The 18,934-nt window shown below is 43.9% G+C and overlaps 1 protein-coding gene across 8 annotated transcripts in view; it reads left to right on the forward strand.

Moving 5' to 3' along the window:
* nfrkb (nuclear factor related to kappaB binding protein) overlaps positions 1-18,934 on the forward strand; it is a 121,021-nt gene that overhangs the window by 86,319 nt on the left and 15,768 nt on the right. For 7 of the 8 annotated variants that reach the window (XM_059957141.1, XM_059957147.1, XM_059957140.1 and 4 more), the window contains 3 exons: positions 4,130-4,209; positions 5,752-5,960; positions 7,534-7,804. In XM_059957141.1, coding sequence (XP_059813124.1) covers positions 4,130-4,209; positions 5,752-5,960; positions 7,534-7,804 — 560 coding nt within the window. The remainder of the gene's footprint in view (positions 1-4,129; positions 4,210-5,751; positions 5,961-7,533; positions 7,805-18,934) is intronic. The other variant, XM_059957143.1, reaches the window with a different exon arrangement.

The raw sequence follows: 18,934 nt of genomic DNA on the forward strand, positions 1-18,934 counted from the left end.
TTATACTGTACCAATGTGGACCTCATAACTACACCCCCCGTTTTAAGAAATCCGTAAATGCATTTGCTGCAAAATTTTTTAAGTATATACAAACTCTGCTTACTGTTTTATTTCACATTTGTAGCATGACTCCTTATTTTAATCCCTGTCTGCTCCATTTTTCAAGTCTATACTGGGACAAAATGCCCAGTGAGTCAGTTAGCATCTGTGGAAAGAGAAACAGTTCAATGTTTCAGGTCAATGACTGATAAGGTTCCTTGCCCTGAAACATTGATTCTTTTTCTCTCAGCAGGGGTGCACCACAAAGCTGTGTGCTTTGCTCCACTTGCTGTATAGCTCCAATGCCATATTTAAGTTTGCTGCCAACACCACTGTTGTTGGCCAAATCAAAGGTGGCAACAAATTGGCATGTAGGAGGGAGATATAAAAAAAAATCTGGTTGAATGGTGTCACAACAGCAATCCCTCACTTTACCTTAGGTTCAACACCACCAGATTCAGGAACAATTACTATCCTACAACTGTCTCATTCCTGGAATCACCTCAACACTGATCTGATTTCACAACCTACAGACTCACTCACTCCCCCACCCCCCCATGTTCTCAGTTTTATTTATCTTTGTATCTGCATGCATTTTCTTCTTTTGTACTTTGGTTGTTTGTCAGTCTTTATGTGTAGATTTTCATTGATTCTGTTGTATTTCTTTGTTCTACTGTGATTGCTTACAAGAAAGTGAATCTCAAGATTGTAGATGGTGACATATACATACTTTTGAAGTCTTCTCTGATGCTGCCTGCCCTGCTGAGTATTTCCAGCATTTTCTGACTTTGTTGCAGATTTTCAGGAACTGTGTGTTTTTGCTTCATTGCTTGTACTTTTGAGAGCCTCACTGATGACCAAGAAGCATCTGGTCCTGTCTGCTGTGAGGCTTCATGCCATGACACAGCGCTTGCCCAGAATATTGATTAAGTGCCTATAGTCTCCAGCTGCCTTGGACAAGAAAGTCAGTGGTTACCTGAAGCTTCCATTCTCCATCCTAGAATCATGTGGCACCAAAGGATCCCTGGACGCAGGGTCTGTGCCATGTCCAGGTAGATCCATCCCATCATTAATTTCCTTATTCTTTGCTCATGTCTCTTGAGCAACTGGCTGATTCTCAGCTGCAAAGTGAATCCAGAAAGAAAGCAGTGAGTTTCTGTAACTTGGGTGTACTGGAGATTTATTTTTTATGAACTGAGCAATGCACAAAGTGCTGTGTGATTCCCTTTCTGAGCAGCTTAGTTTTCTCATCAACTTATCAACATGCCCGACAAGTGGTCAAGGAACATATGCCCATGCCCCCAGATGCTAGTTCAGACAGGGTCCCTTTAGATCATATTCTCTCTTCATGCTGATATTTCTATATTTCATATTTTTTTCATAAGTGGATTTACTGCTGGCTTTGGGCACTCTCATCTATGCCATCACTCTCATCTTACTTCCCTGCAAGGTGTTCTTTCTCACATGCCCGTCAGTTGCCTTCCCCTGATTCCGATCACCCGCTGATTCCCGCCGAGGGACGGTCTGCAGTAGTGAGTTACCAGCTAATCAGCACATCACTGGGTTGTGGGAGGAGAGCAGAGCAACCAGGAAAGACCCTGTGGTCACAGCGACAGCACTGGATTTCACAACTGAACCCAGATTGCTGGAGGCGTGCACTATCCACGTGCATGGGATTAGTTAACTTGGCATTGTAGTTGGCAGAGACATGGTGGGCCAAAGGGCCTGTTCCTGTACTGCTCTATCCTGTGTTCTATGATATACTAACTGCTGCATCGCCATGCTATCTCCCTATTCTTGCTTCCTTCTGGCCTGCTGAGTTTTGCATATCTGGATGCCAATATCCTCTATAAAAGAGTCGTCAAGTCGTACAGCAGTGGAATGGGTCCATCAATGCCTCGCTCATCTGCACTAAACTCTGTTTGCATTAGGGCTGTATCTTTCTATGATGTGACTATTTAAGTCTCTGTTAAATGTAAAAATTGCATCTGTTTCCACCATCTCTGTAAAACTCCTACCTCTAACCTTAAACCCATGCTGTCTCTTTTTGATGCACCTATTGCAGGAAAATTATTTTGAAAACCTAAGCCTCTCATACTCTTATATACCTCTATCAGATCATCCTCAACCTCCTTTGCTCCAGGGGAACAGACTCTCCAATCTCTCCCAATAACTAGTCCTCCAATTCAGACAGCATTGTGGTGAATGTCCTCTGTACTCTCTTCAATTTAATCACATCTTTACTATAGAAGTGTGTACAGCTGCCCCGAGTACGGCCAAACCAGTGTTTTATAAAATTGCAAGGTAAGTTCCAACTCTCATTTTCGAAGCCCCAACCTATGAAGACAACCATGCCTTAGGTCTTTTTCCACCACCCTGTTGACCTGTACAATGCACTTGGGACTACTTGTTCTTCCTGTTCACCAACATTCCTTAGCATCCTACTATTTAGTGTATGTATCCTACCCCTAGTTGACTTCCCAAAATGCGTCACCTCACATTTTTTTTGGATCAAGTTCCGTATACCAATATTCTGACTAACTTTCTACCTCATCTGTGATCTGCATAAAACGTTTTTTCTCACTATCCACAGTACCACTGATTATTGTTCCTCCCACAGACTCACTAATCATTACCTTCTACATTCATGTCCAAGTCATTATTGTATAACGAAGGTCCCAGCACTGATCCCTGTGGTACACCACTGCTCACAGACTGCCAATTAGAAAAACGTTCCTCGACCACCACTCTCTGCTTCCAGTCACCAGCTCACCTTGGATCTCACGTACCCTATCCTTCTAGACCAGACTACCATGTGGGTACCATGGTACCTTGTCAAATGACTACCATGTACCTTGTCAAATGCCAAGTTAGGTCCATAGAGACAGCATTGTCCATTCTGCCTTCAACAATCTTTTTAGTTATCTTCTTATAAAACTCAGTCAAATTCAATGAATTGTCATGCAATGCCCTGACAGAGGAGTTCACTTGTTGAACTCTGGAAGGACTACACAGTTGCCCTTGCAGCTTGTCATCTGAGCAAAGTGATCAGTGAATGTGAGCTGACAGCAGTCTTCACTGTTTGGGGCTCCAGCTCTACCTTCAGTGAGAGGCTGGAGAGCTCAGCCAGGAGCTGTGCAGACATGATCCACGTTTCCAGGCTAATAATATTGTTCAGTGGGGGCAGGTGAAGAGGACATTTTGTGGATGTAGAGAATAAGGCCCTTTGTCACAGGTGCTTCACTTAACATGCCAGTGGTGACTTGGAGCCTAGCCTCTGACTGTGTACTCCAGCTGAACCGTTGAGGTTGGAGTGACCTGCGTCCTGGAGTGGAGCTGCTATAATGTTGAACTTTAGTTCTACAGATCAGCGGCAGCAGGAAAGATTGAGAACATTTTGGATAATGATGTAGCTTTGTATGAGTAAGATTGGATATTTGAGGTTTCCACTCCCTAATGTTCGGACTGTGATGTTCTAATTGTTCTGTTCCACACTACACCCATTGTGGAGAGTGTTGATGAATACCTGCTCCCGTACCTTACAAATGACCATACTTGTATGATGACTTTGTTCCACCCAAGTCAGGCAGTGACCTTACCAGCCCCACACTGCCAATCTCAGCTGGTTGCCAATGATAATAGTGATTGGGATTGTTGCCTTTCAGTAGTTACTTTTTATTTCGATTAAAGACATTTCTGAAATAACTTGGCTTTGCGAGTTGGGACAGACAATGGTGCAGTGGCCAGCCCAGATATAAATTTAAAACCTGACCCAGTGCCAGTCACTCCGGTTTTCAACCAAGTACAGTAGATTTTTTCCAGAACCGGCTTGAGCTGCTATAATTGTGCTGTAAATCTTCAGCACAGTCTTCACATGCTAATAATATTGAGCAAGTCATTGCCAAGTTGGATTCTGTTTGGGGCGGACTGGCACATTCCAACCCAACCTGACCAAGGTCTATCATCAGATTATGTACCAAACACATACAGTCAGGTCCTGTTGAACTGTGCTTGGGGAGCAGGGTTATTCTTGGGAATCACTGCTGACCTGTCCCTGAGCTATAACTCACTCTCGGTTTGAATATTTCAGAACGCATTCACCAAGCCCAGGCTGCAGCAGCGAAAGCCAAGAAAGCTTTGCAACAGAAACCCAAGCTGACAACAAAGGTTGTGAGTATTAAAGGCTCTTTCAGGAGCTAAGTGACTCTGATTCTGCCAGATCAGGAGATGTGAACCACTTGTTTTAGTTTGTTGTGTCAGTTGCCTTTGCCTCTCAGTTTCTCTTTCCTCCTCCACTGACCACTGAGCCCAACAACAATACTTTTTTAAATTAATCTGCGCAGGAAGCAACCAGAAATAATTGGATATGCTTCTGGAATGTTGGCCTCTGTCTTGAGCAGTTGGATTGCAAGTGCGTGAGGTGGTGCTTAAGTTATGCAGAGCACTGGTTAGGCCTCTTTCGTTTTGGTTATTGCAATTGAGGAAAGATATAACAATGACCAGAGTGTTATCAGGGACCAGGGAGGTTAAGTAATGAACACAGGCTGCACAGTTTCAGCTTTTTTTTTCCTTCAGTATGAAAGAGTGTGAGATGTTTACAATCTTGATTGAAAGCATTGAACAGCATAGATAGGAACTTTTTCTCTGAAGAGCAATTGGGTATAAAGGGAAATAAGAACAGAAAGTTGTTCAGAAGTTAAATCAGAATACACCTTTACAGAGAAAGGAAAGGGTAGTGGAAGTTCAGACTACTCTTCAAACATTTGGGAATTGAACTTTTGAAATCTAGACATTTTTGTTAGATTTATGCTATTCAACTGGATCTGGAAATTGCACAATTTACAACATATGACTGCACCTAATTTGTTTCCAAACAAGCTGTAGTGACAAAGTTTAAATGCTTAATGATAGAACCCATTAAGCTGTAAGAATTATCGATCTACTTTATATTGCAAAGCATTTTTAATCAGAATTTAAATGGATCATAAACTTACTGGATGACAAGTCAAAGGTGAAAATGTCAAAGGTCCATCTGGTTTATTTACCACTCTGTACATGCAAGTTGCAATGACAGTAGTTAATAAATGATCATAGCAATCAATCTCTGTCAATTAGATGTGTACAGAGCAAGACATTAAATGATTTAGCAACCATGAGTCCAAAGTCATCTGTTCCTACCAAGTATGTTAACCGGCCACATGTTGTCTCCAGTGATTTACACTCTGTATCCCATTATATTATTGCATGCAAGAACTCTATTTCATTTGAAAGAATCATTATTTTCTGCTTCCACCATAACCCAGTGGTACTGTCAATCAAATTTACTATTCCATTTACAATATTCCATAGTATAACCATGCTGACTTTATTTTTGTTCATTTTTTTCATTTGAACTACATTTTCTAACTTTTCTATCTCTTTTGGTTTTTGATTTCTCCCACTCTCCACAGCATCCATGAAACCTGTTCCAATTAAAATCACTAATATTTCTCCACACTGTGGAGCATAATTAAAGAATATCAGTTGTAAAGCTTCAAACATAATCTTGCCTATCAGTGCCTAAATAAATTAGCAATGATTGTACCAAATTCAGCTAGGTATCTATCATACTAAGTGAGGAACACTGCATTTGAGGGAGAAGCAACAGGGTACATGTTTGTTCTTTATCCCTTACAGTGGGATGGATTTTAATATAGTGTTTGATTTTTCCAGAAGTCCTCTTGTAAGGAGAGTACAACAAAGGTTCCCCTCTGTGAGCAGTCTCTGGGACCCCAGGTGTTGACAGACTCCAGCTTGCCCCACACACCTGTGACGCCAGTAACCCCCACACTGCCTGCTACACCCACGTCACCACCAGCGGCTGTAGATGGCAATAAAGTTCCAACAACCAGTGCACCAGAACTGGTCAAATCAGGTCAAAGGTCAGTTACTCTAAATGTCTTATTTTGCAAAGCAGTTGTAACCTGGTGCTGAATCTTTGCAGAAAAGTATGAGCTTTGCAATAGACATATGTTCAAGAGTTACATGATAACATTGCTTTTTGTATTACAGCAATGGTGCCATTCAGCATTGAACTCAATGAAGGACTACCTTGGGGACTCCAGCTCTGGATGTTTCCTTGGGTTTTTTTTTTATCAAAGCCTTCCCCATGAGTGGGTACAGCCGCAAGGCAGCGGAAGTTTGAGATGAGAGTTTTCTTCCTCTTAGATGAGCTGCCAACCCCGGTTGATGAGCCCCATCTGCCTGAAGTGACTGGTTTAAAGGCCCCAGTAACCTGCTTTTTTCCCTTCTCCTATCAGTAAAAATGGTTCTGCCAGGCTTAGCAGCTGGACTTGGTTGTCAGATGCTATTTGAGTCACATACTATTGGGAGCATTTAATAGGTAGTGGGAGCCTGTCCTCATAACCACCCCCAGCCATAACAACCTAATGGAACATGTGCACAACATATACTACAACAAAATATCCTAATGTTAAAGTCGAGTTAGTCAGATGCAAGTCCATGTCTGCACAGGTGCAATTGCTTGCACCAACATCACAGGCACGAAGCATTAGATAGGCGGCATTTGCAAGAGAAACATAAACTGAACAGAAATTATATTCAGTGCAGAAGATTATATCTGCAGAAATAGTGTGAAGACAGCATTATATCCCACAGTGAAATAGAATGGATACAGAAGACCTTGTGTCAAGGACATGGGCTGAACACGGGCAAATGGGACTAGCTTAGATGGGAATTGTGGTCAACATGGCCCAGGTGTTTTCATGCTGTATAGCTCTAAATACAGTGTAGTCAGCAGGGTATTCCAATCCAAAAATAGTTTGCCTACTGCAGAATTTTCCGACTAAATAATATGTATATTCCAAGCATTGTATTTGGTAACATGCTGTCAGCAGCAGAATAATTGTTCCCCCCCCCCCCCACCTAAAAAAGTAGTGAAGCATGGGAGGTTACATGGTGTTTTAAGAGAAGCTGAGACCTGGCCTGCTCCCTTCATTCCATGGAACTATTTTGATGAAGATCAAGGGAATTTTCCTTGGTGGTTTAACCTTCGACCAGAATCACTAAAGCAAATGATTAGTTTACAGGCTCTTCGCAGCTTCTGAATACCCAATTTACGTACAACTTGTGCATATCATTGAACGTTTGGGAGATTGATGGGATGGGTTTGCCAGCTGCTATGGGGCTTCAGGAATCTTCTTCAGGGAGCTGTTACAGTGGGTTATCAACAGTTCTTGGGAACTCTGCTTAACTTGCGGAGGACCTGTATAGTAATCTTGCTATTTGTGTTAACTGCTAATTACTCTTGACCTCATGGGAGGGTGTTGTATAAATGCAATTCTCTTTCCAATCAAGGTTAAATACTGAAGGAAAAAGATCCCTGGTATTTTGGGTTTTATTGGGGTAGAATTGAATGGATTGGTGATTTACATTTGCAGTGGCCTCAGTGAGAAGCCAGATGTTTTACATGTATGGTTTACTTCTTGTTTGCAGTGTTTTGTTGATGTCCTCACCTTCAATGCCACAGCTTGGGAACCTGCTGTCTGGCTCGCAACCAGGACTTAATGCTGGACCACAGACTCAAGGCCAGATGCTACCTCACTCAGTGGCTGCCACTGTTCCTCAGGTGCGGGTCGTCACTGCTCAGCATGGCTTAGCTTCTAGTGCACACCCGGCTTCTGTGGTGCAACAAGTGCAACAGCACCAACATCAGATCCGGCTCCCCAATGTCACGGCATCTGCTCACACTAAAGTGGTTCCTCAGGTAAGGACGAAAAAGACCAAGAGCCAGAACAAGCTGAACCCAGTCAGCCATCGGAAGTTGTGGTGCATAGTCCCTGTCTGCACTTACCTTGTCCAGCTGCAGAGGGCTGACCTCCCTGTTCCTGCACCAGCGATGAGCTGAAGTGAATCTTCAGGCCTGGGGACATCCTCTAGAATGGAAGGGGTTAGAACTGTGGAGGGGCTCTGTGACTGATGGGGACTTAAACTGTGGAAAGCCAGCAAGAGAAAATCTGCAGATGCTGGAAGTCCAAGCAACATGCACAAAATGCTGGAGGAACTCAACAGGCCAGGCAGCATCTATGGAAAAAGAAAGTATAGTCGACGTTTCAGGCTGAGTCCCTTCAACAGGACTGGAGAAAAAAAAAGATAAGGAGTAGATTTAAGAGGTGGTGGGGGGGGGGGAGAGAGAAACACAAGGTGATAGGTGAAACCAGGAGTGGGGGGGTGGGGGAAGATGAAATAAAGAGCTGGGAAGTTGATTGGTGAAAGAGATACAGGGCTGGAGAAGGGGGAGTCTGCTAGGAGAGAACAGAAAGCCATGGAAGAAAGAAAAGGGGGAGGAGGACCAGAGAGAGGTGATGGGTAGGCTTCAGTCTTGCGAAGGGGTCTCAGTCCGAAATGTTGACTGTACCTTTTTCCATTGATGCTGCCTGGCCTGCTGAGTTCCTCCAGCATTTTGTATGGAAAACCAGCAGTTATGTTGGAACAAATGTGTCCAAATAGCAAGATTTGCCCTCACCTAAGTACTCCGTGATATGTGCAGTTGAGGATTTTGAGAATTTAAGTATTCAAAAATTAAATTATTTCCTTATTTGTTAGTGTTGACTTCTCTGCTTACTAAATGCAATTTTATTTTTATAGACTTCAAAAATCAACAGAGAAAAACTTGATTTGGTCTGTTAGCTTGCACCAATTCTCATTGCTCATCTGCTTTTGTTCCATTTTCCTGAACTTCCCCTGTATACTTTTATGTTGGTTCCCTTCCATGACTTCCTTTTTCAGAAACTGATGTTTCTGCCCCAGTTGCTCCCTCTACTCTGTCTTCAATGTCCTCAGAAAGCAAACATTTCCGTTGAATTCTTTTCTTCATTCTTTCATGTGAACTCACTCCCCATCACCATTTAACAAACCAATGCAAACAATAAGTTGTGAATAATCCTTTTGATCTTTCAGACCTGCTCCACCATTCAAAATGATTGTGACTAATAATCCAGTTCAGTTCTCTGTTCTGATTTTCTTCATATTCCTATTTAGGAATATCTTTCTCCTCCCTGGATATACATAATGATTTGGTCTCTACTATGCCCTATGGAAGAGAATTACACTGTTTCTGGATGAAGAAATGTATCCTGATCTGCGTTTCAGTGTCTTTCCCACATCCCAGTCTGTGAGCCCTAATTCTGGACTACCTGGCCATCAGCAACATCCTCTCTACACGTTCAGTCCAAACTCACTGTTCTTTCAAAGACTTTCACTAATTTGAATATTTCTGTTATGACCTATCCTAACCCAGGTTAGGATTTTTACTGCTAATGCTATAGGGTATTTCATTTAATAGCTGTCTGTAGAAGCAGTGTGTTTGGATTTCGGCTAAAGATAAGGGGCTATGATGTTCAATTTAGGAGTATTGTGCCAGCCAATCAGGATGGTGAAGTTGGGATTAAGTTTGAGAGGGATTTGTGATGGACACAAGTGGGGCTCGTGGTCTTTTTGGGGGGAGCTGTGGAGAGTTCAGAGGGAAGATGGCTGGGAAATGCCGTAGGAGGGAGCGTCCCTGTTGCACAAAGTGCTTTGTGCAGATGAATGGCTTCAAGGAGGAAGGGCCAGTTCTCCCAAGAGAGAGTCCATTAGTTTGAGATGGATTTCAAACGAAGTTCAGAATATAAACACAAAGTACACTGCAGGTGCTGGAGTCAAAGCAACATGTACGACAAGCTGGAGGAACTCAGCAGGTTGGGCAGCATCCGTGGAAGCGAGCAGTCCACGGATGCTGCCCGACCCGCTGAGTTTCTCCAGCTTGTCGTACGTTTTGTTCAGAATATAATGTGTGCTTTCACGCAGACTGTGGGTCCAGCACATGAGTGGAAAGGACAACTTCAAGATGAGCTCCAACTTTATATGCACATTTAAACTGGGTTAACTGTAATGGCTCTTTTTTTTTTCTTTTTCCTACGAGCTATTCCTATTTGGCTGAACCCCAAATCCTACCATCCCTAGATGTATATTGTTTATGAAAGGTGGCCTTCTCATCACTGAGTCCCGTGGCTAACAAGCCCAGTTTGTATTTGAGCCCGGTGAGAAGGTTACATTTGTGGGGGCTATCGTCTGGTGATTCGCTGAATGCTGTTAAGAGATGTGTGTTTAAGTGTGTGTTTAAACTAGTGTCAGAGTAAGTGATTAAGGTACTTTATTATGGATGCCACAGGGATTAAGGTTTGATGAGATTCAAAGAGATCATCCACAAATAATGCTTGTGTTTTGAGCGGGATTGATGTCCAAATTCCCAATGAACGTGTATTCAGAGTGCTAAGTTCTGTAAAAGTTTTAGAAAAAGTTACTCTGATTGAACAGCATTTTGACCAGTCGATTGGTAACTATGTCGTGTTAGTTCAGACTAGTAGTAACATGACTGATGTCGTACTGCCTGATAGGTTGGGAGATTAGAGCGAGAAAAGTTTAAAAAGGCAAGGAATCTTCAGCGGTTTTTGATTCGGAGCAAGAAGGCTGCTAGTGGAACAGCTAATGATTTCTTGAGCGAAGGCATTTTACTACTCAGTGTAGAAGAGAGGCAAGACTGCGCAAGTGCATGACGTCAGCCAGTAGAGCGGGAAAAGTTTAAAAAGAAGACCGCCATATCCAGCGGGCAGCGTTCAGAGCGGGCCAGCGGAGTGAGAAGCAGCAGAGTGATAGGGCTTTGGCTCAACGGGCTTAAGTGGTAACAAGGCAAGGTAGGTGTTAATTGTGGAAAGGAAGTACGTGTGTGAGGCCAGTTTTCTGTGCTCGGTGTCAGATGTGAGGGGTCCTGGAGCCTCCCAGCTTCCCGTACAGCCATATCTGCATCCAGAGTGTCGAGCTGCAGCTCCTAAGGGACCAAGTTAGGGAACTGGAGATGCAGCTTGATGAACTTCGTCTGGTCAAGGACAGCGAGGAGGTGATGGAAAGGAGTTACAGGCAGGTGGTCACACCAGGGCCACGGGAGACAGACAAGTGGGTCACAGTCAGGAGAGGGAAGGGGAAGAGTCAGGTACTAAAGAGTACCCCTTGACAATAAGTACTCCTGGGGGGGGGGGAGTACTGTTGGGGGGGACGGCCTACCTGGGGGAAGTGACAGTGGCCATGCCTCTGGCACAGAGTCTGGTCGTGTGGTTCAGAAGGTTAGGGAAAGGAAGAGGAAGGCAGCAGTGATAGGGGACTCTGTAGTTAGGGGGTCAGACAGGTGATTCTGTGGATGCAGGAAAGAAACTCGGATGGTAGTTTGCCTCCAAGGTGCCAGGATCCGGGATGTTTCAGATCACGTCCAAGATATCCTGCAGTGGGAGGGAGAACAGCCAGAGGTCATGGTACATATTGGTACTGTTACGAACCCCGTAACTGGGTAACTTACCAGCAAAGATAGAGACGTCCGTTGGAGTCTGGTGATACTATTTTTAACAGTATTTATTAGCAAAAATGCACAAAAATAATATCAATGCAAATAAAGAGATAATATACGTCGTCAATACTAAACCTAAAAGTGCGGGTATAATAATAATCAATAAGAAATGAGCTCTATAGTTGTCTAGGGGATAATGAATTGTCCGAAGGAAATCTAAAGTTTATTTCAGTTCATACAGGCTGCCATCGTTTGTTTGTCGCTGTGTTGCAATTGTTGGAGAGAGAGAGAGAAATAGAAGAATAACTTGCCGACTTTCCTTGGTACGATCTTGATCCGTATCCGTCCTTTAGCTAGACTGTTCCATGGCGGACTCGCCACCCAGGCAAGGATGGACACACACACAAGCCCCACCGGTCTCATAGTGTCTCTCCTGGTGTGTCTGAGGGGTGTTCCCCAGACCCCTCTTTTATCCTTACTCACGGGGTCTCAGATATCAATCAGGTTGGGATGATGCAATCCCTGAACCAGACCACTCTGGTTGTCCCCTGAGGGGTTTCAATGACTAGTACAGTACTCAATACACAATTCCTTCTCCAAGAGACAATAGCAGTAATCAGTGGTTCTGTTCCGCTTTGTTAGGAGACATTCCACCTTGTTGTGTATTCTGCGTTGTCTATAACAACTGCCTTTGCTGTGATCCTGCGTCTTTCTCTCTCTCATTTCCTGACATGCTGTGTATCTCTCTCATTTCCTGGGTATCAGACCCGAAATAATAGCAATCTTGTGATTCTCAAAAAAGGGGGGGGGGTGACTTTGCTCCCTTCATTCTGAACAGTACCAATGACATTGGTAGAAAAAGGGAAGAGCTCCTGAAAGAAGACTACAGGGAGTTAGGAAGGAAGTTGAGGAGCAAGACCGCAAAGGTAGTAATCTTGGGATTACTGCCTGTGCCACGCGACATTGAGTACAGGAATAGAATGAGGTGAAGGACAAATGTGTGGCTGAGGGATTGGAGCGGGGGCAGGGATTCAGATTTCTGGATCATTGGGACCTCTTTTGGAGCAGATCTGACCTGTACAAAAAGGTCGGGTTGCACTTGAATGCTGGTGGGGAGGTTTGCTAAGGCTACTGGGGAGAGTTTAAACTAGAACTGTTGGGGGATGGGAACCGAACTGAAGAGACTGGGGAAGAGGCGGTTGGCTCACCACTAGAGAAAGCTTGGAGACTGTGTGTGAGGGAGGATAGGCAGGTAAGAAGGGATGCACTCAGACCAAAGGTTTGAGATGTGTCTATTTTAATGCAAGGAGTGTTGTGAACGGAGTGGATGAGCTTAGAGCGTGGATCAGTACTTGGCCATTACAGAGACTTGGATAACTCAGAAACAGGAATGGTTACTTCAAGTGCCGGGTTTTCGATGTTTCAGAAAGGACAGGGAGGGATGCAGAAGAGGTGGGGGCATGGCACTGTTGATCAGATATAGTGTCATGGCTGCAGAAAAGGTGGACGCCATGGAGGGATTGTCTACGGAGTCTCTGTGGGTGGAGGTTAGGAACAGGAAGGGGTCAATAACTTTACTGGGTGTTTTTTATAGGCCGCCCAATAGTAACAGGGACATTGAGGAGCAGACAGGGAAACAGATCCTGGAAAGATGTAATAATAACAGAGTTGTCATGATGGGAGATTTAAATTTCCCAAATATTGATTGGCATCTCCCTGGAGCGAGGGGTTTAGATGGGGTGGAGTTTGAAAGGTGCCTTCAGGATAGTTTCTTGACACAATATGTAGATAAGCCTACAAGAGGAGAGGCTGTACTTGATCTGGTATTGGAAAATGAACCTGGTCAGATGTTAGATCTCAGTGGGAGAGCATTTTGGAGATAGTGATCACAATTCTATCTCCTTTACAATAGCATTGGAGAGAGAAGGAACAGACAAGTTAGAAAAGCGTTTAATTGGAGTAAGGGGAATTATGAGGCTATCAGGCAGGAAAGTGGAAGCTTACATTGGGAACAGATGTTCTCAGGGAAAAGTATGGAAGAAATGTTGCAAATGTTCAGGGGATTTTTGTGTGGAATTTTGCATAGGTACGTTTCAATGAGACAGGGAAGTTACGGTAGGGTACAGGAACCGTGATGTACAAAAGCTGTAATAAATCTAGTCCAAGAAGAAAGGAAAAGCTTACAAAAGGTTCAGAGAGCTAGGTAATGTTAGAGATCTAGAAGATTATAAGTTTAACAGGAAGGAGCTTAAGAAGGAAATTAGGAGAGCCAGAAAGGGGCCATGAGAAGGCCTTGGCGGGCAGGATAAGTAAAACCCCAAGGCATTCTACGAGTATGTGAAGAGCAAGAGGATAAGACGTGAAAGAATAGGACCTATCAAGTGTGACAGTGGGAAAATGTGTATGGAACTGGAGGAAATAGCAGGGGTACTTAATGAATACTTCAGTATTCACTGTGGAAAAGGATCTTGGTGATGTAGTGACGACTTGCAGCAGACTGAAAAGCTTGAGCATGTAGATATTAAGAAAGAGGATGTGCTGGAGCTTTTGTAAAGCATCAAGTTGGATAAGTCACTGGGACCAGATGAGATGTACCCCAGGCTACTGTGGGAGGCGAGGGATGAGATTGCTGAGCCTCTGGCAATGATCTTTGCATCATCAATGGGGACAGGAGAGGTTCTGGAGGATTGGAGGGCTGTGGATGTTGTTCCTTTATTCAAGAAAGGGAGTAGAGATAGCCCAGAAAATTATAGACTAGTGAGTCTTACTTCAGTGGTTGGTAAGTTGATGAAGAAAATCCTGAGAGGCAGGATTTATGAACATTTCGAGAGATATAATATGATTAGGAATAGTCAGCATGGCTTTGTCGAGGACAAGTCGTGCCTTACGAGTCTGATTGCATTTTTTGAGGATGTGACTAAGCACATTGATGAAGAAAGAGCAGTAGATGTAGTGTATATGGATTTCAACAAGGCATTTGATAAGGTACCCCATGCAAGGCTTATTGAGAAAGTAAAGAGGCATGGGATCCAAGGGGACATTGCTTTGTGGATCCAGAACTGGCTTGCCCACAGAAGGCAAAGAGTGGTTGTAGGCAGGTCATGTTCTGCATGGAGGTCGGTGACCAGTAGAGTGCCTCAGGGATCTGTTGTGGGACCCTTACTCTTCGTGATATTTATAAATGACCTGGATGAGGAAATGGAGGGATGGGTTAGTAAGTTTGCTGATGACACAAAGGTTGGAGGTGTTGTGGATAGTGTGGAGGGCTGTCAGAGGTTACAGCGGGACATTGATAGGATGCAAAACTGGGCTGAGAAGTGGCTGATGGAGTTCAACCCAGATAAGTGTGAAGTGGTTCATTTTGGTAGGTCAAGTATGATGGCAGAATATAGTATTAATGGTAAGATTCTTGGCAGTGTGGGGGATCAGAGGGATCTTGGGGTCCGAGTCCATAGGACACTCAAAGCAGCTGCGCAGGTTAACTCTGTGGTTAAGAAGGCATGCAGTGTATTGGCCATCATTAATCATGGAATTGAATTTAGGAGCCAAGAGGTAATGTTGCAGCTATATAGGACCCTGGTTAGACCCCACTTGGAGTACTGGTCGCCTCACTACAGGAAGGATGTGGAAACCATAGAAAAGGTGCAGAGGAGATTTACAAGGATGTTGCCTGGATTGGGGAGCATGCCTTATGAAAACAGGTTGCTCCAAGGTTTTCTCCTTGGAGCAACGGATGATGAGGGGTGATCTGATAGAGATGATAAGATGATGAGAGTCATTGATCGTGTGGATAGTCAGAGGCTTTTTTCCGGGGCTGAAATGGTTGCCACAAGAGGACACAGGTTTAAGGTGCTGGGGAGTAGGTACAGAGGAGATGTCAGGGGTAAGTTTTTTACTCAGAGAGTGGTGAGTGCTTGGAATGGGCTGCCGGCAACGCTGGTGGAGGTAGGTATGATAGGGTCTTTTAAGAGGCTTTTAGATGGGTACATAGAGCTTAGTAAAATAGAGGACTATGGGTAAGCCTTGTAATTTCTCAGGTGGGGACATGTTCAGCACAACTTTGTGGGCCAAAGGGCCTGTATTGTGTTGTAGGTTTTCTAGGTTTCTATATTACCTGGAGAGGCAGGGCCATGGACAGTCCATGTTTTTATAGGAGGGTAGCATCTCGCTGAGGGCGAAGACTTTAAAGGCAAGTTGCCCTCATTTCTGTGAAGTGAGGAAAAGGAGTTGTCTGATGTGAAAGGTCTAATGGGTTCTTCAGCAATTGACTTAAGTTCTGAGCTCACTTTGGCTATTACATCACTGGTTGATAAATGCAGGAGTGTATCTGTGGAGAGCTACAGTTATTGTAGGCTGGGAGTGTTCTCTGGAGTCAAGCCCACACCCGATGTGGAAGAATATGAGGCTTGAGCTGAGCAGACATCTCAGTTCGTGGATAAATGGCAGTGCTCAGATAATATGAAAAAACAGAGTTTACAGGGTTCATCGGCTGATTTAGTGAGGTTCTGAGAGGCAGGAAACCCATTAGCCACATCAGCTAATTACCTGCAAGCTCTGGAAGATGTTTTTGGCACTGCTGAAAGTGCAGCCAATCTGATGATGAAGTTCAGACACACATTCCAGGAGGAAGGAAAGAAGCTGTCTGTCTGCATTTTCAGACTGGAGAATCTGCTGCAGTGTTTGTGCCACAAAGGGGACATTCAACTGTCTGGGAGAAATTGCTGGAGGATGGAGCAGGTTGTGAATGTACTTGAATGACCCGCAAGATTCGAATGTGCTGTCCTCCATCTTTTACCAGTTACTCCGAGAAGTTAGAGAGGAGGAAAACGTGATGGAGAAGAGGGGCATTTCCAAAAGCCGAGTAGTGTCTTCAGTGGTAGCCTCGGTTTCTAAAGAGACCCCTGACGCCACAGAGGTAGAGCTTTTGAGGAATGAGGTGGAAAAAATTTGAGCTGAGGTGACACAATGGATGTCTGCTAATATTTCAGCTAAATGTGACACGTCTATTGTGAAACCTGACCCATCTGCAGGACTTGCAAAGCAGCGGATTGCTGCTGAAAAGGGTCTCATTACTAGAGGGGCAACCGGTATTCTTTGTTACAACCATAGAGAAGATGGACATTTCAGGCAACACTGAGAGGCAGGAAGATCTTTGAAGTGTAAGTCAGTGGTTGTTCAAACAGAAGAAAAGAGGCACAGCTGCGGAGGGACCCAGTAAAGGAACGGCCTGGTGTCTCAGAGAGGATACGTTCAAATCAGTATCAAGGAAAGGCTAAAGTGCAGAACACTATTCCTAAAGGTTTAATTGGACCAAGCTCTGATGTATCCATGTGGATTTAAGGTTTTTATGCTGGAACCCTAGTGACACAGGCTCTTAAGTAACTTTACAGATCCTTTTAAAACCGGTACTTGACGCCACTCAGTACCCTTGAAATTTGGGGCCTTAGTACTGATGAGTACCTATACAATAGTTACTTGTTATTGAAACTGGAATTTTTGGAACCTGAGGTTGGGGTAACTGAGACTGTTGACACACCAGTGTTGGTTTGTCTGTATCTGGTTGGAAAGGCTGGAACTTTCATTCTTGTAAGAACGAATGCTTCCATTGTGAGAAGGCAGGTGAGAACTTGCAAGGAGAGAAGTGGAGAGAACTTTTTGAAAAACCTTGTCCATTCACCCTATGTTCAGAGCTGCTTTTGAGAATGTGCAAGTTCCTCTTAAGCAGGATGATGAGCAGAATCAAGGAACTATGTGGTACACCCAGTCCAAACCTGTCATGTTATATCCTGAAGGAATGGCTGGAGAGCCAGCTAACGAGCCAAGTTTGCATACTAGCCCAGTGAGGGGGTTACACCTAGTTATTTCAAACTGCCCTCGAAATTGAATGTTTTGCCATATTTTCCTTGTTATCACTGATATGATTCCAGTATCTCTTCATTGTTCCCTTTCCAGGGCTCCAGGGCTCTCCTTATAAAGGCCAGGGTGTCTAGCATTCCATTAAAGCTTATCCAGTGGCTCATACAAAGTTGACTCCTTTTTGTGCTATTATTCAACATGTAGATTATCAGGAGAAGGCAGGAGAATGGAGAAGGATAATAAATCAGCAGTAAATGATTGAGCAGATGGGTTGAATGGAGTAATTCTGCTCATATGTCCTATGTAAAGTTCAGAATTCTTTTTTGCTCTTATCCTTAAAATGCCCTTCAAACTGCAATACCATCATGAGAGATCTTGGAATTTATGTTCCTGTATCTTTGCACCTTCACTTTCATATGGATATTGCTGCTAAGGGTACCTTTCTATTGATCATGTTTTTCCCAATATGTTCTGCCTGCTCCTCATTATTTAACTTCCACCTGTTGTTTCTGCATCCCTGCTTGGACCCTTGACCTCACAATCTACAGTCTCTTGTTATGATCTTGCATCGTATCATTTACCTGCACTGTTCTTTATCTGTAGCTGTTACAGTTCATTCAGCATTGTTATTAACTTACCTTGTTATACCTCAATGCACCATGTAATGACCTGATCTAAGAACATAAGAAACAGGAGCAGGAGTAGGCCATCCGGCCCATCAAGCCTGCTCTGTCATTCAATAAAATCATGGCTGATCTGCCCGTAAACTCAGCTCCATCTACCTGCCTTTTCCCCATAACCCTTAATTACCCTACTATGTAAAAACCTATCTAATTGTATCTGAAATATATTTAGTGAAGAAGCTTCAACTGCTTCCCTGGGCAGAGAATTCCTCAAATTCGCCACTCTCTGGGAAAAACAGTTCCTCCTCATCTCCATCCTAAATCTTCTCCCCTGAATCTTGAGGCAGTGTTCCCTAGTTCTAGTCTCACCTCCCAATGGAAACAACTTTCCTATTTCTATCTTATCTATCCCTTTCAAAGTTCTGTATGTTTCTATAAGATCCCCTTTCATTCTTCTGAATTCCAGAGAGTATAGTCCCAGGCAACTCAATATCTACTCATAGGTTAACCCCTTCATCCCTGGAATCAATCTGGTGAATCACCTCTGTACTGCCTCCAAAGCCAGTATATCCTTCCTCAGGTATGGAGACCAGAACTGCACACAGTACTCCAGGTGCGGCCTCACCAGTACCCTGTATAGTTGCAGCATGACCTCCCTGCTCTTGAATTCAATCCCTCTAGCAATGAAGACCAACATTCCGTTTGCCTTCTTAATAACCTGTTGCACCTGGAAGCCAACTTTTTGCGATTCATACACAAGCATTCCCAAGTCCCTCTGCAGAACAGCATGCTGCAATCTTTCACCATTTAAATAATAATCTGCTCTTCTATTATTCCTTCCAAAGTGGACAATCTTGCATTTACCAACATTGTTTTCCATCTGGCGGCCCACTAACCTCTAACCTAGCTATATCCCTCTGCAGACTCTCCACATCCTCTCAGTTTAGTGTTATCAGCAAATTTTGCTACGCTACACTCAGTCCCCTCTTCCAAATCATCAATGTAAATGATAAACAGCTGAGGGCCCAGCACCGACCCC

Source organism: Hypanus sabinus, chromosome X2 (genome assembly GCF_030144855.1).
Source record: "Hypanus sabinus isolate sHypSab1 chromosome X2, sHypSab1.hap1, whole genome shotgun sequence".
In the NCBI taxonomy this organism is placed as follows: Eukaryota; Metazoa; Chordata; class Chondrichthyes; order Myliobatiformes; family Dasyatidae; genus Hypanus; species Hypanus sabinus.